General features: G+C 33.1%; 1 protein-coding gene across 3 annotated transcripts in view; it reads left to right on the top strand.

The window, feature by feature from the left end:
* Window positions 1–3,165: 3,165 nt before the first annotated feature.
* LOC142348403 (uncharacterized) overlaps window positions 3,166–26,852 on the top strand; it is a 34,989-nt gene continuing 11,302 nt past the window's right edge. Inside the window, exons 1-3 of one of the 3 annotated variants that reach the window (XM_075399746.1) lie at window positions 3,166–3,311; window positions 6,769–7,232; window positions 17,698–17,819. In XM_075399746.1, coding sequence (XP_075255861.1) covers window positions 3,194–3,311; window positions 6,769–7,232; window positions 17,698–17,819 — 704 coding nt within the window. In that variant the 5' untranslated portion in view covers window positions 3,166–3,193. The remainder of the gene's footprint in view (window positions 3,312–6,768; window positions 7,233–17,697; window positions 17,820–26,852) is intronic. The other 2 variants (XM_075399747.1, XM_075399748.1) reach the window with 2 other exon arrangements.

The following is a 26,852-nucleotide window of genomic DNA, read 5'->3' on the forward strand; positions in this document are numbered from 1 at the left end:
CTTGTGACATTTTCAGGATTAAGGTCTATTTTTTCATTCGGTCAAAAAAATAATAGAGGCAGGTGTACCTGTGAAAATTATTTCAGCTGTAGTATCTGAGAATAGACCAAGGAAAATGAGTATTATTCGATGAGAATTAAACAGATAGCAAACTCTTTGGCAAAGATTTTTCGATAATCACTTGCTGACCCAATAATACACACCCTATTTGCCCTTTAATACACCCCAATAATTGCCCTGTTTAATTTGTCGGAACAATTGAACAAGTAATATTTTTATAACAACATTCGAAAACCATTGTAAAGTGATTTGCTAATAATTATTTTTCTTGAATTTTTTAAATTTAGTCACAATGCAGTAATGAGATTGAAAAGCAAAGAAGTGACTACGTGGAACGTTAACATTCATTACAACATAATTTATTGTTCTAACTCGACGGATATATAAATTTTGAATCGTAGTATTCTGTAATGTAAATTTTAAAAACTTTTTACGTAGAAACTTCCTGTTACTGTTCTGTCTCATTTTTTGAGGCTGAACGAAATGGCAGCAATATTTTACATTTGACTAGCTGCATAACAAGAAGCCAGGACAATACATCAAAAAGTCAACAGATCGAATACGAAAATTGGGAAAACAGATCAAAAATTGAATTATTCAAGTTGCGTATTGGCCTATCAGATTTAAGCGGTCACTTATTATACAACGCCTAATATATTTGCTCGTGATATTTTGTTTGGTTTTGTAGAATTGATATCAAATTTCACGGACTGGTAAGGCATGGCTCGAACAGATGGGGTTACGTTCTGCCAAGAATGCTTAATTTTAGCCATGAAAAGAGGTTATCTTTTGATCCAATTTTCGATTTTTGATCTCTTGTCCGGTCACCGGATAGCATTACAAACCATACATTTTTTGCTGAATGTTAGAATTTAAATCCTGAAATTTTGTAGGAGGCATTTTTGAAGTTTATCCATTATTCTAAGTTTTGCACGATTGGACCTAATTCTTACGAGATTGGCAAAATCTCATAGTGTTTTCTACGTCAACTTGAAACGAATACCACTTCAATTGTTCAGTAAGCCGAGTACATGTTTCAAAGACATATTGAAAAATTAACATCGCTCGAAAATAGTTCGTCAGTTATAGAAATTTTTGTTTACAACAACTGAGCAACGTTTGCTTTTTTTTGGGGGGGGAGGGGGGTGTTCAAGCATTAGTTTACATTTTTATGCATAGAAAAAAAATCTAAACAAATTTACTGTTTTTTCTCCTCTAGATAAAATACACCATAAAGGTAGGATACTTAAAGTATTGAATGTGCAGTCATTCAAAGAGGACAAGGTGTGCTGTACGTACGGTTTTAGTACCATAGTGTTCTAAATTTACTTTTTCCTTTTTGCAGTGAATCATGATTGCACGAGAGAACTGTATCATAGAATTAGTTGAAAAAGTTGAACAAAGTTACAAATACCTTTGGAATTGTAGATGAACAGCTTCTAGTTAAAAAATTAATTGATGCCTCAAATGCTACTAGAATAGGGTTTTTCTTTAATTTGTTGGCTCCCATTTTATCATTGATTTCCCCAAAAATACAATAGACAGAACTAAGAGTTAGCGATTCTGTTGTTCGAGAGGTCAAATTGGCAAAAAATTTTGATTTCTTTGCATTTGTTAGCCTCATTTTAAATTTCGAAATCGACATCGCACAATGGCTAGGTTGAATGTTTTTATGATTTTAAACAAAAAATTGCCGATTTTGCTGTGCAATTGTCAGGTGATAGTCTAAGTTTGTTTATTTTTCCTCCTAACTGTCGATGCAAAAATTTTAAGCAAGCATCCTAACTCGACGCTCGTTTGGCCGCCCTGTTCGCGTTATAAATTTCTTTCTCAAATTAGAAAGAATAGAAAGGACTGTATTATGAGACGGTTAATTTCTTGTCTAATTGTCCAAAACAAGTTATAAAGGCATAAAATATAAAGTTAAACAGAACGTGCGTAATATTTAAATAGATATATGTTCACTAAATATCAATGAAAGTAAAACCAAATCATATTTATCAATGGTACAACAACTTCAGAGCTTTTATGATGAGAATCAATATATATATATATATATATATATATATATATATATACATATATATATATATATATATATATATATATATATATATATATATATATATGAAGAAAGTGTACGTAAAATGACCAAATATGATTGAAACAGATCAAATAGCACTATAATAGCTGAGATTTGAGTACACAATCAATAAACAAGTACAATTTAGGTAATATGAACTAAATAACAATTTTTCACATTTTCAGCTATGTCCAAATTGGGGCTGAAATGTACGGTTTTTTGACAATAACTCAAAAACTAAAAAAGATATAAAGGCCAAATTTTGTGAGTCGATAGACATTGGTAAGATACACATTGTGAGTGAAAATGAAGGTTCTATCTCAAAGCGATGAAGTGCGGCTCTCTTATAAATTCTATAAGCAATCTTAATACATGGGGAGGCTTTTCAAATGTAAATAGCTCTCACACTAATGATTCAAAATTAAAGAAACTTGGCAGTAATTAGCACTAGTCTACGATATAGCATATGAAAAAAGAATGAACTAAATCGGACATGTAGTTTTTGAGATAATGAGATTTAAATGTCAGACCGCAACAACGCTTGCTTAAAATGAGTGCCCATTTCTGACCAATAACGGAACTCAGAATGCAGCACTTGCCCATTATTTGCAATAAGATAGTTGGATGATGATTATTTTTAAAAATCAAAGTTTTTTTGCAGTTTTTTGCTGGGTATTTTTTACTGTGTTTTTGATTTGCATAATTGAGTCTCTGAGTTGCTCCGTTCCAATAAAAAACTTTTCAAACCATTGGGTATCTGTTGTCTCTTCCAACTACCGTTTTTGAGAAGCCGAAGCAGGCGTAAGTATCCTAGTCCACCGTCATCTTATTTAGGTTTCTAATTTTTCTTACGTACATGCAAATGCAGACAAAATTTAAAACGGAACGGTTAAAACGCACAATAGGATTACCACCTAGATTAATAGAATAAAATAAAATAATAAAAATATTCAGTTTTGTTTGTCGCCTTTTTTCTTACTTTTTGTTTGAATGATTGTATAATTATGCCATTTTTCAGATTTGGAGAAGTCTGCGTTTAATCTGTCTAGAATGACATATCACAATTTTGGTCGCAACAATCACAGATTCATTACAATCTACGATTGTATGTGTGACGAACGCTTTATCAACCAAACATCATCAGGAGTATCATCCGGTGAAAGTGACTGTAGACAAATAGCGATCATCAAACTAACACTTAAGAGCCTCCCTTCACTTGTCATAATATTTGGTACGGACTAATTAATTTAGCAAAAAACTCAAAACAATTTTCATAGTTTTGTGGAGATAAGTTTTCCACAACTCGCAAACCACCTCGATTTACAGAACCTTTTTAGGAGACAGCCAAAACAAGCCGAAATAACTTTTACATTTCAATGGGATTTCTAATTTACATTTATATCATTATCTTTATCGCTATAGCAAGGCTAGGGTATGATAAAATTTGTAAAATTTTAATGTGAAATGTTGCCTCAAATTATTGGTAACTATTTGTGGTTATCGCCAATCAAGGGTGCACATCCGAATAATTCAATTTTGGTCAATTTTAAACTCTTCACTTAGTAGGCATTTTCTTGAAAGATGCTTGATTATAAAAAGGCGTTAGGGAGGTTTATCAGTAGTAGCAAACTCCGGCTCCTGTCCTTCGAAGGGGAGGATGCCAAGTGAAGCGCCAGCCAACCACATCATGGCGCTAGTGAAAATGGCAGACGTGTCAAAATATAGAACATTTATTGCTGACCAATCAGAATTGAGAAAATGTTGATTGCACACAACAAAATTTCCATGATTTGAAATATAATATAAACGTTAACATAACATACTCAGGAATCGTGGTATTAAACCTAACTACCCGGGTCGAGGTTTTGCCGAAAAATAATGTAAGAATTGCGGTGAAAAAACAATTCTTTTAACGATGAATGTCGTGAAAGCGGTGAATTTTTGTAAGATTTGCGGTAAATTTAGCGGTAAAATTTTGTACGGTTTGCGATTCTTGGTGGTGAATTTTTTTCACCGCTTTCACCTGGTAGTGGTCAAAAAAACTCACCGCTACCAGTCGATTGCGGTGAACAAAAATTCACCGCTAAGAACCGCAAATCTTACAAAAATTCACCGCTAAATTTACCGCAAATCTTACAAAAATTCAACGCTTTCACCGCATGCGGGCCAGTTGCGGTGATTTTTTTTCACCGCATTTCTTACGTTATTTTTGAGGGCAAACTTGACTGATCAGAAGTCAAAGTCGCACTATAGTCTGATCATAGGTTGCTCGAAAGTCTGGACAATGGTCGCACTACGGCCTGCTCATAGGTCTTGCGTTTTTGAACAAAATATAGCTAACGCATTGTCGGAAAAGTCTTAAAATCAAGTTAAAAAATAACTTTGAGATTTTCTAGCATGATATGTTTTTTCACCCTCCTCTTGTTTCATTCCGGGCTTTAAATTATTACACATTTTCATTAGAAATTTGAGTCGCTACAAAAATGTGGTGAATTAGCGGTGAATTTTTGTAAGATTTGCGAATCTTGGCGTTGAATTTTTTTTACCGATTTCACCGCAATGACTGCTATTCTTACATCTTTTTTGCAATGTTTTCTCCGCTGACGGTATTTGGTAAAATTAGCGGTGAATTTTTGTCAGATTTTCAATTCTTAGCGGTGAATTTTTATCGCCGCAGTCACCGCTATTCTTACATCTTTTTTTGCAATGTTTTCCGCGGTGACGATATCTGGTAAAATTAGCGGTGAATTTTTATGAGGTTTCCTATTATTAGCGGTTTCACTGTATTCACCGCTATTCGTACATCTTTTTTGTAATCTTTTTGCGGTGACGATATCTGGTAAAATTAGCGGTGAAATTTCCTAAGATTTGCGCTTCTTAGCGGTGAGTTTTTCTCACCGCATTCACCGCTATTCTTAAATCTTTTCTTTTGCAATGTTTTCTGCGGTTATTTAGCGGTGAATTTAGCGGTAAGTTTAGCGGTGAATTTTTGTAAGATTCTTAGCGGTGATTTCTTTTTCACCGCATTCAACGCTAAAAAAATGCAATTCTTACATCTTTTTACTGCAAATCTTACATTCTATAGCAATTTTCAGTGTTGACACCTCAACCCTGGCAGTCAAAATATGAATGTTTTGGGTAAAACTGATGTCACATTGGTTTGTGATAGATTTATATGAAGTTACCGATGTATAAGAGTACTGAAACAGAACCTAATATAAATAATGTTCTAAACTTGAAATTAAGAAACTCTTCATCAAACCATAAACTTCTTTAAGTTTTTTAGCCACCTTTAATGAAAGCTAATGACGTCAGGTTGCACGAGGTATGTATCAAATTGCACAGGCTGCGGAGGTATGGCCACGGCCCGGAATTATGATTATTTTCGGAACTTCTCAACAATTGCGCCCTTTGGTAGCAGAGAATTGCCCACTTTCTGTGATATACTTTACCACAATATTACTTGGCCTACATTTTAGATAGCCGAATATCAGTTTAAGCGCAATTGCGGACCGCTGTTCACGGCCATGCCTCTCATGCGCTGTGAAATGTAATTCGGAAATCGACCAGTCGTAAGTTCTTTTCGCTTTGTATTCCGATTTGACTAATTGCAATTTTAATTAGGTAAATTGAACTTAAAAAGATGGATTTGATTGCCTCAAGTTGTCTCTAGTTGTTTGTCGGAAAATTGTATTTGAATTCAAAATCTTGCCAGAATCTTGCAAGATTCTTGCAAGATTTCATATTCAAAAGGCGTTTACGAAAAAAGTCATTTATTTTCGGTTTTGCTGATCAAGAATTCTGATATCAGTCATGATATTTGATTTTCAGATTGTTTTAGCTACCAAAAACGCATAAATATTTTTTCCGGAATTCAAAATCTTGCAAGATTCTTGCAAGATTTTGAATCCTGGCTAATTTTTTTTCATTGAATTAGGCTTCGTAACTTGTTTAATAAACAATGGCTTGCTTCAAAGATGTTTTCTAAAACACTTGTACCCAGATTTTTTTGGCTTTGATTGATATCTTGCAAGATTCTTGCAAGAATCTTGCAAGTTTTGAATCATCTTGAAAGATTCTTGCAAGATTTGAATCCGCTCATCACTATGGATAGCATGGCGTATTTTATTCTATCCAATTTAACGTAGTATTCGCTTAGTGGAAACGTATTAGTAGTCTCTGATTGATTAATAAACCCCTCGCTTAAATTCTATTAAAGAATAGACCCCCATTTGCAAAAGGGGTGAGGGGGAGGGGGCAGTTGTTGAAAAGATCCTTATTTTCTCGATGTTTATCTTGCTTTGACTTTTTTCACTTGTTAACAATCAAGTTAATCATAGCGGAGTGATCCAGTGTCTATATTGCGATTTGTCGAAAATTTATGCCGTCAGCTTTATAAGCCGATATGGCTGATCAAAAATTTGTCAAATGAAAAATTGATCAAAAATTTGGCAACGTGGTAACCGTCACAGAATTCCGTTGGCATATTTCAATGATACGCTTTTTTTTCGCTCAGAGCGAGATATCTGGTTTTTCAAATGATTGCGTACAGTAATGCGTATTAGGTTCTACATTATTTATTTAACATAAATGCACTTTGTTTGATGACCGGAAATTTGGTGCAGCTTATAATTCTCACAATCAACAGTTAAGTCTCATTTTCCAAGTGTCAGTCAATGGGTACGTAGGAGAAGCTGATGATTCCTGGTCAATTATTGGGCGAAAGTGGTCTTGTTCATATCAGTTCAACCAATCAGATCACTCCAATTTACCACAAAGAGCTCCCATTGGCTACATCGGCGGACGAAAAGACGGATGCCCTTATTTGAATACATTGAGCTACGCAATCGGAGTTATTATTTGTTACCTTGATCCGGAAATCAAAGTTTGTCCAAGCTATGCCTCATTATTAACAGGCAGTAAGTACGAGTTAGTTCAAAATCGCGTCAAAGTTACTCGTCAAATTAGAGGGCCGAAAAACAACGTGGCCTTGTGTACCAACGCACCTTTAGCAATTCCAAATTCAGATTTCCTAACTTGGCATAAATTTGTGGAGTTTATGGAATACCAATTGATGTCTGGATTTGAGGTTGAGGATCTGTTTCCTTTTTTAATCCAAAATTAAGTTGGGTCTTTTTAAACGGTCTTTTTTGCAAAGTGTAGGATACTCATGCAGGATTTGGATCTATTCTGTTCGCCCGCCCCCCGTGTTTTTTACGCCCCCAGTTACAATTTATATGTTGTTATATAGCACGTTACTATGTAGAAAAAAATGGCACGTGCGCCTGGGAACGTAAAATATTTAAACCCACTAAGCTGAGAGGGGGGGGGGGCAAAACAGAATAGATCCTGGGATTTTTAAGGGAGCAGTTTTTTGACCAATCAGACAAAGGTATTAAAGTGTGTCGTTACACACACCTGGACCTAGTATCTCACGAATATCAGAAGCGTAGTTGTCTAAGTCTCAGTCCTGGAAAACAATTAGTAGAAGGCAGAAAACGACTAATAAGAGGCAATTAGTCATATTTGCATAGGAATACCAGGACTGAATAAAATTAAAACTGACTATTATGCAGCTAACATTGGAGTTCTCTTACTAATGTTGATGCTGAGACGTCACATTTTTAAAATAAATTTGTCAAATGAAGGCAAAATTTGAAATAGGGCTTCAAATAGTAATAGTGCGTTTGAAATGGAGAAAAATAAAGAAAACAGTATTTTTTTCCTTCAATTGAATGAATAATCATAAAAACTTTAAGGACATTGCGCTTTTAAATGTTTTAGACATCTTGCTGTATTTTTTGTTTTTGTACCAACTATAAGTAATTTATTATATTACAGTTAAAACATAGGTAGATTTACCTTGACTGAATTAAGGTAAAAAGAAATTTCACGGTTATTGTTCCGACCCAATTCAGTGGGGGACGAACTACAAACTCAACTGGGTTTTTTTTCCAATTCAAAGAGTATCAAATGTATTCGGGTGCTGTCTTTTTACGATTCGAAGAGGAGTATAGATGAAGCGTCTTTTTTATCGGTAAATTTTGTTGGAGCGTATTTGAAACCAGAAAAGTAGGTCTGAAAAAAATATCCTTAAGCGAGCAAATTTTTTTGATCAAGTGTGGCATTTTCAAAGCAGTTTTCCTTAAACTCCAATTTTATCAGTCAACGATGTTTGTATTGCTTGCTCAAACTAGTAATAGTGCGTTTGAAATCTTTTTTGACCATCTGAATCAAAAATGATGTTTTCGATTCAATTTTGATCTATTTTTACCATTTTGTAATGTACGCTTTTCAGCAACTTTTGTGTTCTTCTTCAAATGTATATAGCCTTTGTGGAGTCTTATTGTTCAATATTGCACTTTGAGTGATTTCGATTGGCTTAACGATATAATCGTTATTGATTTTGATTTGTTTATTTGAAGATAATTGAGTAGTTTTCAGCAAATTTTGGACAATTTTTGTCTTTTTTTAAGTTTGTTTTTGAATATTTTTGCTCATTATAAGCTTGTCACTGTAGTTTTTCTTGGTGAATCTTTAGTTTGGATCAAATTTACAGGTTTTGCTCCCAAAATGTGCCATTGAAAATCAAAAAAGAGGGCACTTCTCAATAAAATAAATAATACAAGTTTCTTAATTTTTTCAGGTTTTTTTTAAATTTTTTTGTGCTTGTTTTGTTTTTTAAATGTTTGCCAGATGTTGGGTGGTAAAGCGCCTGAACAGATGCAGTAATAAAATCTGTTTGCCTAATGTTTTTTTCCGTTCTCACGATTTTTGTTTCACCACTCCTTTTTTCATCTCCCCAGTTTCTCTACATACACTAACTTTTCGCCTTTTCTGTGAATTAGCTTTCAGTTATTGAATGAGAGCTAACTTGTCGAAAGGTTTTTTGTCGGTAGTTGTTTTGTAGCCGCAATTCGTAATGTATTTTTGTTATCACTTTTTGTCAGTTACTTTTCCATTGCTATTTCGCCTGTTTATTGTTTTAAATTGATTAGCATTATCAATTAAGAGGCTCATTATGTTACCTAGGGTTGTCAATTTTCTACTTCGAGTTGTTTCCTGGGGTCTTCCCGCTAAGATCTAATCACACATATTCTTGATATATGAAGTTAATTTGTAGTGATGATTTTGGCCACGCCGAAGCAAGAAGTGGAGCAAAAAAGCGGGTGTTCTTCTGGCGTGAGTTGTTTTCGCTCAAATTTCAAAGTAAGGTGAGAAAAAGGTTTTTGAACAAAATTGTTTTCCCGCTGTTTGCGTAGTTTCCGCTTTTTTGTTCACATTTTTCGTATTTTCTGCTTAAAGTTTCGTCAGTTTTTGCAAAATATGATTAAGTTGTCAACTATAGTCTAATTGGTTTTACGTCTAAACATAGAAGAGAGTTGCTGAATTGTGTGAACCAATTTTTATCGCAAAAATGTCAGCTAAATTTTCAAAATTGTGGTTTTTTCTTTTTTCCTTAAAAACAGCATCAAAAATGCTTATTTGGCACACTTGTCCAGTTGACCGGTGGTGCAGACCGCAAAACTGGTGAAAGAATCTTCATTTACTTGGATAATGGCTAATTATGCCTCCGGTTCCCCAGAAAATATTCTAAAAATAACATTTTTGAGGTCTTTCTCTAATTTAACTGATATTCTTAGAAAACGTATAGTTTTTTTTATATTCTAAAATTTTCGTTTGCCCCAAAAACCCATTGTGCAGTTCTAGAAATTTTATCGGCCGCGCAGCGAGAGCAATGCCAATTGAGGTCTCATCACTGAGTTTTGTAATGAAAAGGAACTCAGATTGTTTTTTGGTTTTGTCTTTTTGATTTTTTTTGCCTTTCTTTCATTCCAATTATAAGAAAGTCTTTTCTCATTTAAAGGTGCCATTAATAAGGCTGTCCTGTATGTTCCAATAATGTCCAATGAATCAGTATTATGGTTTATGAGTAAATCCTCTGGGTTTTATGACTCCGACAAATAATTTTTGTAATTTTATAACGAATTGATGCTCTTTTTGTAGTCTTACTAGTAAGTTTAATTAATCAGATGTTTAAGTTGGCATCTAGGGAGCTATCAAAGAAATTTTTTAATGATTTCTGTTGATACATATTGCTTTTTTGTTAATATAACGATAAGTATTCAAGAAAGATTTCAAATCAAACCTCAATTATTGAGAATTTCAAATTACGTGCAATGGAGGCAGAATAATATGCATAACAATTTCAACAAAAAGCATAAGTTATTTGGGCTTCAACACCGTTTCCATCAAAATGTTCTTGAACTTTTGAATTCAGCCTGTAATCAGCTTTAATGTGTAGTCTTTTGATTTAGTGTTACTTATTACATGTATTATTGGCTTCCTGGGCAATTACAAGTTCAACTATTAAACACTTTTTGGGAAAGTTTACCGTTGTAATTTCTTAAGGATATTAAAATTTATTTTTCAAAAGAATAAGGGCTTCTTTAGATTTTAACACCTTCAATTGTGTTTTTGCAAAGTTTTAGAATAGTCTCAATAAAGAGAGAACGCCTTCTTTTTCAAGTGAATTTTAATTTAGTTTAAATAATGGTGTTTCTGTGTTGATACTACGAGTTTGCATAATTTTTTTTGAAGTTTTCAATTTTTGAGGTTTTTTTCAGCTGTTTTGTCCGATCATCATATTAATGGCACATTATTGAATAGTCGCACATTATAAAAACGTTGTCGAATGAAGGCATAATTGATTACATGCCTTGTTTTTATGAATGGATTTTTGTCTTATAGGTTTCGACACTGTTTCCTCATAAAATGTAAATAATTTTTTGATTTGTGGCTGTATTTCTTCGTTTTTGTAGTTGTTCGAGATTTTGGATTGTGACTGGCCCCAATGGTTTTGTTGGAAGATATTGATAAACTGTTGAAAGATTCCAGATGATAGCTAATTGCTTTTCTGACTGTGAGTTAAATTGTTTTCAAAAGTGTAAGCGTATTTTTTAACTTGGCCCAATTTGTTTTTTTTCTACTTGTTAAATACTCTCAATAAAGACTGGTCCATAATTCAAGTCATTTGGTTTCGTTTGCTTCTTATCTCGTCCTGTTTTGACTTTTTCATTATTTTTTTTAAAAAAATGGATAGACATTGAAGTTTGGTCGTAAGTAGCGCTTGTTCTTTTTTAATTTGATTTTGTTTGTCTTGTTTCTTATGCTCCTTAAAGGCAGTTATTATTGGCCCTCTAGTGAGTTATTGTTTCATTTGTATAGTGGCTGGAGCTTAAGTGATGTTTTTAATTTGATGAAACAATTATTTTTGAGCAATATGTGAAAGTTTTCTATCCCTTCCTCATTTGGTGGACAATTATGTCAAGAATGTGGTTGAGCGGGGTCGGAACATTATGTGTAAACGCACATTACTGAGCCTCCTTTTTTGCTTGAGTTGAAAAACAGGTTGCCATTACTATGTTAAAGTTTTTTATCTGACTTTTTTAAATCTAATTTTTGTGAGCTATATTGCAATATCTTTGTGATTTTTCACAAAGATTATGTCAAGAACGTGGTTGAGCGGGGTCGGAACATTCTGTGCAAACGCATATTACTGAGCCTTCCTTTTTTTGCTTGAGTTGAAAAACAGGTTGCCATTACTATATTAAGGTTATTTTATCTGACTTTTTTAAATCTAATTTTTGTGTGCTATATTGCAATATTTTTGTGATTTTTCAAATAACTTTGAGGTAGATAATTGAACACTTCGAGTACAAATTTTGCGTCGAATGGGGGCAGACACGGACGCTTTTTTTGAATACTAGTTTCCTCATTTTTGTTTTCAAGAAAAGAGGAAAGTTGCTTTCCAATATGTAAACCCTGTAATAATTTATTTTAACCAGAATGGTAGAAGTGGTTTTTGATCACGGAAACCAAAAAATAAGTTTATGTCAAATCAGTTTTTTTTGCTTTTTAATTAATAAAGCTTGGGTTGTTTTCTCGTCGTATTTAGTGCTTTTGATTATTTCGCACCTTAGAGACAAAAGTGTTTCCAAAAGTGTTAAAGTCCATTGGTGTATTTTCTTACTGTTTCTTTTTTAAGCAGCAAATATTGTCGTTTCCGTTACAATTAACTCCAAGTCTCGAGTCTCAATCAAAGGATGGATATAATTTTTTATATTTTCAGATTTTGTATCTTTTGATGACGTTTTTTCCCAACGCGTAATGATATTTTTTTTTCAGAAATGTATCTTTTATAGCGTGTTGGGCGTTGGTTGTTTGAACGTTTGCAGCTTTAGTTTTGTGTTGATTGAAGACCCGAGATTTTTAGTTTCTCTCAAATACCTCCATTATATTTCAGAGCTTAATATTTTCATTTGAATTGAATATTCGAACGCATGTTGCCCATGTCCGCGATTGCAGCCAACATACTGAAAACAGTCGATTCTGCTTTTAAATGAATTATTTTTGTCGAAAACCTCCATGTGACGAGTTGGCATGTTTTCATGGACTTGAAAAGTACCTCGTGTTTTTGAGGGTTTGTGCTATAAAATGAAGTTAGCAGAAAATGTTGGTCAAATATTTGATCACAAACAATTAGCAAAAAATTCCAGTTCTGAATTAAAAACAATTAACTTGGTTAACAAAACGGTGGTTGTCAATACAACAGACCAACAGTTTATGAATCTCATTTCATCGGCATTTTTTATTTTTCACATGTAAAATGTATGTTTTTATTCTCTCCACTTTGGTCAGGTAAGAATAAAAAAACTAGAACTGCACAAAGATAAGGCTGCCGTTTGTTGCAATGGTTTTGGCGACTCGTCACTAGAGGACCAATCTGGACTCTTCTTATTCTGAATTGGTTAAATCTGGCCAAAAAAGCGTGTCAAAATCAATGAGACAGACCCTTGATCATATCTGTCGACAATGATTGCAACAGTACTGGATCAACCATCTCTCCTCCAAGCGGTCGAGCACCCAAAAAGCAAAATAGTCTACCAGAGAGCCCGTGCCAGCAATATTTCCGCTGATCCCCAAATAGCGATGATTGACAAGGATTGCATTAGTTTACAAAAAGCTACAGACAACCCCTGCGCTTGGAAGGAACGATTTTCACTTTACACAGCCAACCGCTTGAGTGTTTTCTTGAAGGTTGTCGATATCCCGCCAAGGACTTCAATTGCAAGGGTAACAAATGTGATTCTCATTTTTGCGCAGTTATCGTCGTGGAGACAAAATTTTCTTTCATCTGCTGCATCAAGTGCGTATCCTGCCTTTGTAGCCGCATTAGTGAGAGAGTTGGATTGCAGCGACGAAGTAACAGTTACATCAAATGCAACAGTTTTCCCCGCTTTCCAAGTCAGGAAAAAGACGTCTCCGGGGCGTGACTGGCTTTCTGGAATTAGGTTCTTTTTTTCCACTACTGGTGAGAGATTCGCAGATGAGCAAGCAGACACTATTTTATCTCGAATCCGGTCATGTCTTGCAATTGCGTCTCCTCGACCGTGACACGCAATGGCATGATCCCCATAGATGTCAAGAATTCCTGTTTTACAGATCGGGCACTTCCTTTCGGCGTCGTAGACAGGGACACCCAACCTGTACTTTGCACTAGTTTTATACTCATTTGGTGCCATATGAAGCCCAAGAGCTGGAATGGGGGGAGCAGACAACCAAGCTCCAGCTTGTCGATCAGACAATGAGAGAAGTCGGGCGTATTCTCTCTCACAAGCTAGATTCTCTTTGAGATCATGAAATTTTTCATTATCAAGAGCATGCTGAATCGTTTTTTGCGAGAGGTTTGAAATGTCCAGTTGTGCTATACTGGAATAAAGATCCTGAAAAACTTGTCAGTTTTTTGGGTTTTAACCGGTTTTTTTTCAAAACAAGATCTTCAGAGGAGAAAACAGAACCATTGTATGATGCTTTATACTGGTCTTGGCATTGGCGAACACCCAACCCTGAAATAAATAAAAAATATAAAATTATTGATCGGAGTGAATCTTTCTTCTTTGTTAGTGTTTTTTGTTTGGTTGAAAGCTTCAAACTTTTTTCACTTCAACTGTTTTCTATTGGCAATTTATAATGAATATTTTTTAAAAAAGTTGTTATTAAATCTGTTCCCCAATTTAAGGACCCGATTGATACTGCACCGAATTCGCTGCTAGAAGTTCATTGAATGAGAAGATTTTGTCACTATTTGTTTACAAAACATTTTATTTGTGTTAGGTAGTTGCTTTGTAGGTACCAAATTTCAATTTTTTAATGTGTTACTTTTAGAATTGTTTCAATTTTTATCATTTAGTTATCACTGTTTTTCATTCACAAGTTTGGAAAGCTAATCATTTGATTGCTTCGAAGCAAATAACAAATAACTATAACAAGGATGCTCGTTAACGCGCGTTCGCACATGATGTTCCGACCCGAGCATCTACGACTTACATTTATGACTTAATTCATCGGCATTTACGACTTACATTTATGACTTAATTGTCAACCAAATGTAGAGATAATCAAAATTAGATGCTTCAGTTTAAAAGAATTGTTACACAACCAAACCACTAATTGAATTACACATGCCTCATTGCAATGCTCACTAGATCTGCAATTAACAAGAATACGAGAAACAAACAAACAAAAAACAAAATAAGCAAAAACTAAATGTTTCACTGCAAGAACTCAATATCTAAAATTAAACGCACCTAGTAAAAACGTCAAAATGCAGTCGGATGAACCTTAACTACACAAATTTACTTTTTCGTAACTATTGAGCATGGGGGAATTTTACTTAACAAGACTGGGTAACGAGTCACAAAAAATTATGAGGCAAAATTCAAAAACCAATCAACATTATTTAAATCAAATAACTTCAAAATCTAAAAAAATTGTTAACAAAATACTTCTTGATAAAATTTTAGTCATATGAAGTCATTTAAAGTCATTATGAAACGAATAGGACATGTCTTTGGTTAGACTAAGCCCTAGAAAATGTCTAAAGATGCAGAAAAACTAAAAAAGTTACAAACAATTAACGAAAACACGAAATATTAAAGCCATTAAAATCTTTAGCTATTAACTGAATATTATTTTTTTTCAACTGTTACTCACAAACAATCACTGACAAAGATTTTATGAAAACTCTGATTGACCAACAAACAAACATCAGTTACGACATAATATCAATAGACACGTTATTTTTTGAGTTTCACGGATTTGGTTAGGACCGCTCAATAATGAGAATAAGTTACAGTTTGAGGAAATGAACAAGAAAAAGTGAAAAATTTACAAAATCTTTGAAAACAAAAAAGTCATAAATTTTAAGATTTCACTATAAACTGAGTGCATTGAGTAACATCATTCACTCAATCCTCAATTGGAGGTTTATAAGACCGGCCAGTTTTTTTAATGCTACATAAAAAACAGGCAAAAACAGCAAATTCAAGAGAATTGAGCGAGAAAAGTGGCAGCCTTTAAGAAATGAAGTTTTCAGTAAAAACATTTCTGTTCTCAGTTAAATTTTTAACCGCAATTTTTATAAGATGAAAATGCTCACCAGATTATTTTGGTTGCAGTAGAAAGGAAGTGGCTCCTTTTTTTACTGAGCCCGACTTACAGTTCATGAAATCAAGTGTAAGATTGGTTAATGTTCAAAAATGTTTTCGAAAAATTAGTTTTTTTAAGTTTTAACAGCCATTAATCCCAATTGCTTTTAGCGGAAGTCAATAAAACGCTAAATTGTGCCTTGATGGGTAGACAAGTAAAGCATAGATGGGAATGAAAATTGTTTGTCATTCATAACTCATCAATATGACATCACAAAAAGTCTGATGAATATGAAAACATCAAAAATTAGAACACCAAAATTCAGTAGAAAAGTGCGAGAAGAGAGTGTCAGAGCCTTTTTTATCGATAAGCTTTTTTTATGAAGATTTTATGTCTGAGCCATTGAACGTGTTTGTTAGGTAAATGGGAACTATCAATATTAGGATAATGTGATAAGATTTCGAAAGGAACCAAAATTACGAAAAAAATTTACAAGAATTTAATTTAAAAATTATGCAAACTCGTGGCATCAAAGTCATTAAACCAAAAGCTGGACAATAAAACCGCTAACCAGGTCAATTTTGGTTGCATTAGAAGGGAACAGGTTCCTGTCTTTACGAGACTGACTTAGAGTTCACAAAAATATTTTTAAGATCGGTTAATGTTTTTTAAGAAATTTCCAAAAATCGTTTTTAGTTTCAACAGCCATCAGCTGTCCACTCAAAGTACTAGATATGTTCAGTTAATGTTCATTAGGAATACTACTACACTTTTTGTCAACGAGTCTATGCCGTAGGACTCCAAAAATTAGAAAATCTGAAACAGTAAATCGTATTTTCAAGGTTTACTCAAGGAGTCCTTGAAAACAAATGTTTTGTTCATTGGGCGCCATTTTACTGTAAAAGGTTTGCCATTATGAAAAGTGACTACTCTCTTAGTGACTTAAAGAATAAAAAAAATAATTTATAAAAAAAACAGCTCTCAAATTTAATTCAAATTTTTTATAGTTAACTTCCCTATGTGACCAAAACTTTGTTTCATTTTGGAGCGTGAAATTTAATTTTGAGTTAAAAGTGTTTCAGAAAAAAAATTTAAACAAAAATTACAGTAAAAGGTGAACAAAATCTGGCCAAAATCAAGCCAAAAACATGGCACACAAAACTTTTACACCCGATAACTCCTCGAAAATTACGTAATTAAAAAAAATCTTTTTAATTTTGATTTCTACTCTGGGCAAGCTTTTTAATGATACCACTCACATTTCTCTACGATGAATATATCGATCGCCCAAAAATGTCTGAACAAAAAAACCCTTTTGAGTATATAGTTCCTCCCCCCACAAGTGGGGTCGGAGCAAATGGTCTTTTTTTCTACCGTTTTTGTTTCATTTTACGCATTTGTTTATGGCAGAATTTTGCAATCTTTTGGAAATCTTGCCAATACAAAAATGAAGATTCATTTATTTTTCAATGGCAAACGTGATGAACACATCTTGCTCATAAATATCACAAATGTTTTTTTTATAAATTAGCAACGTTTTTCACCAGATTTGATTAAATTTTGGTCTAATTTTGATTACAAAGTCCACACATGAGTACACTGTTTGAAAGCCAATTGATAGTTAAAAGCTAGTGAAACTTGAATGTGAGATTACTTGACCGTGTTGACAGTGTTAATCAAGAGCCGTGCAGTGGTTTGACATTTTAGTTGTAATTTCCAAGTGATTTTTCGATTCCTGTAACTTTGCTTGAAAGACGCATGTTTCAAGTTTAGAAAAGCCGGTATTTGTTTTACTTGCAATGGTTACCATTTTCTATAACAATTTCCTGCATTCTAAATTCTGACTTCTAAGTTGCGGCATTTTAAAAATTACATGTTGGCGTTTTAAATGAAACAAAACAAAATTAGATTTATACTAAGTCAAATTTGACAAATTGCTCAATTGTAGGGGTTCTACGGAGAGTGGGTTTATAATTGTTTTTCAGACTTAGAGTATTCAGTTTTCGAAATAAAAATAGGTTTTTTTTTCAATGAAAACAGACTGAAAAGGAAATAGTTGCAAGGTCGTGATAATGCCCAAGCCATGGAATCTGACAGATTACCCACTTTCAAAGGATCTTCAGAGGGCAATAGACTTCTATGTGGACAGAGAATCTCTACGTGTGCTGGATTTGCCCTATTACGTGTAATCAGAACCCACACATTCGCCCATTGTTGTTGACAAAATTGTGCAGCTTTACATAGAAAGTTGAGATAGCCGAACTCCGACATTTATATTGTAAGATCTTTCCAAGGTTGTTATTTTGTAATACTCTTGAAGGAAGGTTCTGACAAGATGACCGTCCTTTTTGTAATACTATTGCATGAGCACAATATTTTTTGGGCACAACTTTTCTTGTGAGAAACTTGCAACAGTCTGAATAGTTATCAACGGGCTCTAAGTTCTAGAAGCATCATATAACTGTACATTTATTCCTCTAAGTAATCGAAATGGCCTTTTTCAGCGCTCATAAAGCTTTTAAACACAATTATGTCACCAACAAAATGCAAGCTGGTGTGTGTAATAACTAAATGTAAAACCTTTGACAAAACTTTTTATTGATCTCGGTCTTTTCCGTAAGGAAAATAGTCCAATATTTTTTTTATTCTATAAGATTGTGATGCCAGGCAACTTATTTTATACAAAAAATCTAAATGGTCTAAAGTATGAAAGGTCTAAGATAAAAAAATTTCCAACCCTTCGGTCGGTCAATTTTAATGGATATAAAAAATTAAGGGAAAATTATCTGATCCAGTTCAGGTAGACGAAGTTCGAAGTAGACTTCAAGTGTACAGGTGCCTGGAGATCACCTGAAATGTATTTCGCGTTATTTGTCAGGTGCTAATTGAAAGTTAAGTATTTATGCATTGCATAAACGAGCAAATAAATATAGCAATAAAACGTCAAATTTTTAAACGATTAATGCGTAATCGTGTTTCATCTAGTGATCATTTTTTTGGAGGCTAAAACGCAATGGAGCCATGTTTATCAATTGTTTTATGAAGCTTTTTTGTAAAATGTTTTATTCCCATAGTATTGTGCATTGCGCCCAAAATTGTAATTGCTCCGACCACCCTTGTGGGGGGAGGAAGTATATACTCAAATGGGTTTTTTTTTGTTCAGACAATTTTGGCCGATCGATATATTCATCGTAGAGAAAAGTGAGTGGTATCATTAAAAAGCTCGTCCAGGGTAGAACTCAAAAGTAAAAAGAATTTTTTTTCGAGTAGTTAACGAGGATTGAAGTTTTGTGTGAACACGGATATTTGCACGATTTTGTTCCCTTTTAGTGTAATTTTTCTTCAAAATAAGATTTTTCTATAAAAATAGTAAACCAAAATTACATTTCACGCCACAAAATAAATCATTTTTTTGATCAAATTAGACGAAAAGGGATAAAAAAGACTAGTTCTGGTCTCATAGGGAAATTTACATTAAACAAATTGAAATTTATTTGAGAGCTTTTTTAGAAAAATTTTTATAATTTTTAATTTTTTAGTAACCTAGAGATTAAGTACTTTTCAAATCGCGGTTTTGTTAATGACAAACTTCATTTACAGTCAAACTAAGCCCAATGAACAAAACATTCGTTTTCTAGGAATCGCTCGTGTTTTTTTTTTGGAATCGACTCTCAGTTTTGGTAACTTTAAATGAAATTTTGATTTTCTTTTTGAGGTTTTACTAAATTTTCGGAGTCCCATGGCATTCGTTGACTCGTTGACCAAAAATAAAGTAAATTTCGCAATGATTATTACGTGAACATATCTAGTGCTTTGAGTGGACAGCTAAGGGCTGTTAAGTCTTTGAAAATAAATTTTCGAAATTTTTTTTTAACATTAATCAATCATAAACTAATTTTCGTGAACTGTAAGCCACTCTCAGTAATGACAGGACCCCTTCCTTCCTACTGCAACCAAACTTAATCTGGTTAGCGGTTTAATCTTCTAGCTAATGGTTATATGACTTCAATGCCATAAGATTTCAAAACGTGTTGGCTATTTTCGTATTATTGGATGTTTTGAAATCTTACCACGTTATCCTTAGATTGATAGCTCCCATTGGCTTAAACAAAGAAGAGGTTCAAGGAATCACAAAAAAAGATTCTAGAGAAAAATTTATGGTATAAAAGGCTTTGACACTTTTTTCTCGCACTTTTTTACAGAGATACTGGTGCTTGCATGTATTTTTTGTTTTTTTTTCATGGTAATAAGACTTATTGTGATGTCTTCGTTATTACCTATGCATAACAGGCAACTTCCCAATGAGGCACAAACGAGCTTATTTAATCACTTTCGTATAAAGCCATTGATATTAATGGCTGTTACTTAAAAAAAACGTTTTTTTTGAAAAATTTTTTTCAACATTAATAATTCTACAATTCCAAAAGCATTTGTAACTTTGTTCAAATTTTTCAACAATTTCTATGATACAGCTTTCTCGTGCAATCTTGATTCACTGCAAAAAGAAAAAAGTGAATTAAGTACAATATGGTACCAAAACGCTATGTACAGCACAACTTGTCCTCTTGGAATGATAGCAGTTTCAGTACTTTATGTACCTTACCTTAGCTTTTTTTGTTAACATGGTGTATTTTGTCAAGAGGAGAAAAAACTCTAAATTTATTTACAATTGTTTTTGGTTTTTTCTATACATAAAAACGTAAACTAACGCTTGATTACCCCCCCCCCCCCCAAAAAAAAAACAAACGTAGCTCAGCTGTTGTAAAGAAAAGTTTCCATAACTGACAAACTATTTTCGAGCGATGTTAATTTTTCAATAAGTCTTTGAAACATGTACTAGGCTTATTGAACAATTGAAATGGTATTCGTTGCAAGTTGACGCCGAAAACACTATGTGGTTTTGCCAATCTCGTAAGAAATAGGTCCAATCATGCAAAACTTACAATAATGGAGAAACTTCAAAAATTCCTTCTCTAAAATTTTGTTATTTAATTTCCAACATTCAGCAAAAAAATGTATGGCTTGTATTGCTATCCGGTGACCGGACAAGAGATCAAAAATCGAAAATTGGATTAAGCATTTTTCTCAGAACGTTACCCCATCTGTTCGAGCCATGCCTTAGCAGTCCGTGAAATTTGAAATCAATCCTACACAACCAAACGAAATATCACGAGCAAATATATTAGGCGTTGTATAATAAGTGAGCGCTTAAATCTGATAAGCCAATACGCAACTTCAATAATTCAATTTTCGATCTGTTTTCCCAATTTTTGTTTTCGATCGGTTGACTTTTCGATGTATTGTCCTAGCACCTTGTTATGCAGCTAGTCAAATATAATATGTTTCGGACATTTGGTTCAGCCCAAAATGAGACAGAACAGTAACAGGAAGTTTCTACGAAAAAAGATTTTTAAAATTTACATTACAGAAGTACTACGATTCAAAGTTTATATATCCGTCGAGTTAGAACAATACATTACGTTGTAATGAATGTCAACGTTCCACGTAGTCACTTCTTTGTTTTTCAGAAATAATCTTATTACTGCAATGTGACTAAATTTAAAAGTTCAAGAAAAATAATTATTAGCAAATCACTTTACAGTGGTTTTCGAATGTTGCTATAAAAATATTTTTTGTTCAATTGTTCCGACAAACTAAACAGGGCAATTATTGGGGTGTATTATAGGGCAAATAGGGTGGGTATTTTTGGGTCAGCAAGTGATTATTTTCGAAAAATGTTTGCCAAAGAATTTGCTATCTGTTCAATTCTGATCGAATAATACTCATTTTCCTTAGTCTATTCTCAGATACTACAGCTGAAATAATTTTCACAGGCACATTTGCCTCTATTTTTTTTGACCAAATGAAAAAACAGACTTTAATCCTGAAAATGTCACAAGTATTGCAATATTTGGTAAAAACCGACAACAAAATAAGAGAATTTGAAACATTAAATGCAACAAAAATTTGAAACAAAGATTTCTTGTGGTTGCTATATGCTTGTGTACTCTAATCCAAGTAATTTTTATAAAAACAACAACTTTTTACCTCATCCAATAGAATGGGAAGTTGACAAAAAATTACGTTTTATTAAATTACCGAAAAAAGAGAACCGATCTAGAGCGCTGTTCGCTATTTTAGGCATATCTGATCGAGGGTGGAACCACTTAGTTTCTGATCAATTTAACCAAACCACGATTGCATCAAAACAATGTTTGTTTAATTTAGGTCTTTTGTACCCTATAATCGGCGCTAACCTTGACTAGGTTTTCCAAAATTCTGTTTAAGCAAAATGTCAGCACATGATCCGATGTCTGAGAGAGCTCTCCACCCACCACGTTTAACAGTTAAAAATACTGCACACTTCAAATCGTCAATGAAGAAGACTAAGGTCGAGTAAGAGCTGAACACGTAAATTAGTATTAATAAGGCTGAAATTGTGATACAAGCGTAAAGACACGTCTTTAGGTTATCTCGTCTTCTCACGGCATAACCCATTGTTGCTTCAGCGATCGTGGAGCTTCTCAAAATTTAAAAATTTTATTCAAATATGACCAAAACACTTCAAACCATTGTTGGTCTATTTTTACGTTCATTAGTTAATTAACTTTTCCTTTTTAAATAAAATACTGATGAATTAAATTCTAAGATCGTGATGTTCTCTAAATTAAGTTTTATTGGTAATCGTTAATCGTTTCTAACGTTTATTAACGATTCTAAGCCTTCGTTCAGATTCATTTCCTCACTGAAAAATTGGGTCATCTATTAGAGAAAACAGATCTATTTTTAATGTTCCGACCCACTTGTGGGGGAAGGAACTATATACTCAAATGGGTTTTTATTGTTCAGACAATTTTAGCCGATCGATGTATTCATCGTCGAGAAATTTTAGTGGTATGATTAAATGATTAAAGAGCTTGTCCAGTGTAGAATTTGAAATTAATAAGAATTTTTCGAATCTCGTTTTTTTCGAGGAGTTATCGAGGTTTAAAATTTTGTGTGAACACGGGATATTTGGCATGATTTTGTTCACTTTTAGGGGAACTTTCGTTCAAATTAAGGTTTTTTCTTTAAAAAACTAATTCAAAATTACGTTTCACGCCACAAAATGAATCAATTTTTGTTCATAATAGAAGAAAGGTGATAAAAAGACTAGTTCTGGTCTCATAGAAAAATTTGTCATCAAAAAAATTTGAATTCTAATTAAGAGCTCCTTTTTTTGAAAACGTTTCAAATTGTTTTTGTTTTTTAAATCACCTAGAGGATAGTCACTTCTCAGATTGCAGTTCCATTAATGACAAACCTCATTTACATTCAAATGAAACCCATTGAACAAAAAATTTGTTTTCAAGGAATCCCTAATGTTTTTTTTTTACTTCGTCTCTGAGTTTTTGCTACTTTAATTGAATTTTGGCATTCTTTTTTCAACATTAATCAATCAAAAATTTATTTTTGTGAAGTGTAAGTCAGGGTCAGTAATTACACGACCAATCTGACTAGCAGTTTTATCTTCTAACTATTGATCATTTGACATCAATGCCACAAGATTTCAAAAAAACTCAAAATTTTTGGTTATTTTTGTTATTGGTACCTTTTGGAATCTTATCGCTTTATCTTAATTCTGATAGCTCCGATTGGCTTAGAAGAAACGTGCAATGGATAATAGATAAAGTTTTCAGAGAAAAACATTTGGTTTGAATGGCTTCGACACCTTCTCTTCACACTTTTCTACTGAATTCTTGGTTTTTCCCTACATTTATTATTGTTTTCATAGTGATAAGACTTATTGTGATGTCCTATTGATGCTTGAAAAACATCTTTGTACTCCCATTGGGGCATAACTGAGCGTTTTTTTTAACATAGATCGAAAGCTATTGAATTTAACGGCGGTCAAATCTTTAAAAATAGATTTTCGAAAATTTTTTGAACTTTAACCAATCGTAAACTTTTTCGTGAGCTGTAAGTCATTCTCAGTCATGTTAGGACTCTTTTTTTCTATTCATTAAAATTTTATCTAGTTAGCGGTTTTATCTTATAACTAATGGTTTTATAACTTTTATAACGATGAATTTCATATATTTTTTAAAAAATTTTTGGATTTTTTTTGTAATTTTGGTTCCTTTTGAAATCTTATCACATTATCTTAATGTTGACATCTCCCATTGGCTTAGAGAGACGTTCAATGGAGCAAAGATAACGTTTTCAGAGAAAAGCTTAGGTTTAAATGGCCCCGACACTTTCTTCTCGCACTTTTCTACTGAACAATTGGATTTTAACTGCATTTTGTAATTTTCATATTCAGTGACCTGTTGAAATGCCTTATTGACGACTTATGAAAAACGAACTTCGTTTTTGTCCCATCGAGACCTCATTTAGCGTTTTTATTGGCTTCTATTGAAATCTATTGAATTTAGTGGCGTTGATACTACGGTTTTTCTCAAAAATTGGTTGGGTAGGTTCAATGTATTTGTTCATATTTGTTGTTTTTTTGATGTCATATTGTTCCTGTTCTTATTGTTCCTGTTCATATTGTTCCTGTTTTTTCCTGCTCCTGTTCTATTGAATCCTGTTCCTGTTCAAGAAAAAATTGAAACAAGAAAAATTTTTAACTGAAATTTTTTTTAATGGCTTTTCGCTCACTTTTCTCGCTCAATCTTTTTTTTGAATTGGCTAATTTTGCCTGTTTTTTTTTATTCTTTATGTTGCCGTATAATGCTGACCGTAAAATGTCTTATAAAGTTTTGGTTAAGTTTTGAATGAAAAAAATTACCCGGGGTAGTTTGTTTGTAGCGCATAGTCATAAAGTTTATGATTTTAAACAGTTTTTAAAAGTTTTTCAAAATTTTTTAGTTTTTGTTCTTCTTTTCGTCAACTTGTAACTTATTCTCATTATTGAGAGGTCTCGTGCAATTCCTCGTTTTCCATAAATTAACATGTGTACTGATATTATGCCGTAACTGATATTTTATTTGATGGACATTATGCGTTTTCATGAAATTTTTGCGAGTGGTGTAGTGGTTTCTTTTTGTCTTCATTATCACATTCGTGTAATAACAGATCCCAATGATTTTCAAATGTGACCCAACTGTATTTATTTGTTTTTAAGTATAATTTTAAATGAGTAAATTTAAATAGAAACTGAAATAATAATGCATATTATTCAGATAATAGCTAATGATTTTAATGGCTTCAATAGTTTGTGTTTTCGCAAATTAATCGTAATTTTTTTAATTTCTGTATCTTTAGTCTGTTCCCATGGCTTAGTCTAACCAAAGACAGGTCCCATTGGTTTCATAATGATTTTTTACCAAATTTATCCGGAATTTTTTTGTTATAAGCTGATGGTTTTTAAGACTTTTGAAATTAATTGGTTTAAAAATGTTGATTGATTTTTGAATTTCGCCTCATTCTTTTTTTGTCGACTTGATACCTAGTGTTCTTAAGGAAAATTTCCATCTGCTTTATAGTTCGGAAAAAAAAATAAGTTTGTGTAGTTAAGGTTTCATCTGATTGAATTTTGACGTTGTTACTAGCTGCTTCTAATTTTTGATATTGAGCTCTGCCTTGAAATTTTTGTTTCTGTAGTCTTTTTGATGGCAGATCTCGTGAGTGTTGTAATGAGTCATGGCGTTATGTAATTCATTTAGTAGTAAGTTTTTGTAACGAGTGTTTAAGCGCAAACATCTATTTTTTTAATCTCTTACTTGGTTGACAATTAAAAAAAAATTGTAGATGAGCTCGGAACGTAATATGCGAACGCACATCATCGAGCCTCCTTGTTTAATATGTTTTACAAATTTTTGCTTATATTTTTTGATTTATTCGATGACAGCAAAGTTTTTAGTTGCTCTCAAATAAAGTTTGCAGTTATTTTGGTCTTTTTAAATGCCGTTTTTCTTGCTACAAACTTTTTCTCGGATAATTTTGTTGTCTCACTATTTGACTTTTCAAGCGCAAAATGAATTAAACTGGTGAAGCCCGGAGGGCAAAAAGATATTGAAACGTTGCCCTCCGGTCGCCAGTTGTTTGAATGCAATTCCCCCATGTTAGTTGGATATGTTTTAGTGTTGTGATACTGCAATAATTAATCTCGCATTGTTGTTTTTGATAGTCACCTTAACTTAGAAGACAACTGAAATCGAAACTATCCAAGTATCATTTTAGCTTTGTTTTGAAAAGCCGACGTAGAATTTCCGCAGCTCTTTATCAGAAATCTTCTTTATACGGATAATTTAGTTTCATTTTTTAGATTCAACACAACTTTTTTATTTGATATCCTAATTTTGACTTAAATATTGTCCAAAAAACTGACTGACAAAATATCAAAACAATTCATAAGAGTTCTTATGACGTGTTTGCTGATATTTGCGTCCTTTATTCAATGCTTCGATATGAAGAGGATTATATTGCACTGGGTTCAGTTTTATACTACTGTCTCTCAGCCATAATGATGTCTATGGAGAACAGCTATGATTTTACTATATCTTAGGTCAGTAATAGGGATTGTATGTTGACGCCTTAGTTTGGACATTGTTGGTAGAATGAGACGTTCCTTCACGTATACAACTTTTTTCTTCGTTCTTCTGCAACTTACATCAGTTTCATGAGCATACAAAATTTTTTAAAGGATTTAATTTAAGTAAAATACGAATTTTTACTAGCAGCGATTTGCTTTTATTGCTGGAAAATTAAATTTTGTTTTTCTTTTCACATTTGTCACACTACACTTTAAGTTTAAAAGCACTGCATCGGAACTCATGTTTTAAGAGTAATAACCCAGTTTTGAGAATATAAAACTGAGTAAGTTGATGGCTCTGTGGTGCTTTGGTGCAACATTAGCATGCCTCGCAACGGTTCGGATGATAGAAGTTTCAAGTCCCCAAAACTCATATTATTTAGCCGTGAATGGAATTAAAAAAATAACACCGTAAAGATGTTCCGTAAGCTCTTTTTGATGAACTCAAATGCGTTTTTACCATTTTTACTTTCCCATTGCTCGGTTTCCGGCATTTATCTTGTCTTTGTTTGGAGGATCACGTGTATTTTTTTCCATTTCTACACATCAATATGTAATAAATAAAAAAATATAATCAGCGTTTTTCGAGTTCGTCATTCAATCTTGAACGACTTTCAACTGCTGTACGCCGCGCCCATAAGAGTTAGATTAAAAAACTGTTATGTTCTTATCAATTTGATATTTAATGCAAATTACAAAAGT

This window comes from Convolutriloba macropyga, chromosome 10 (assembly GCF_964194025.1).
Source record: "Convolutriloba macropyga chromosome 10, txConMacr16.3, whole genome shotgun sequence".
NCBI lineage: Eukaryota > Metazoa > Xenacoelomorpha > Acoela > Convolutidae > Convolutriloba > Convolutriloba macropyga.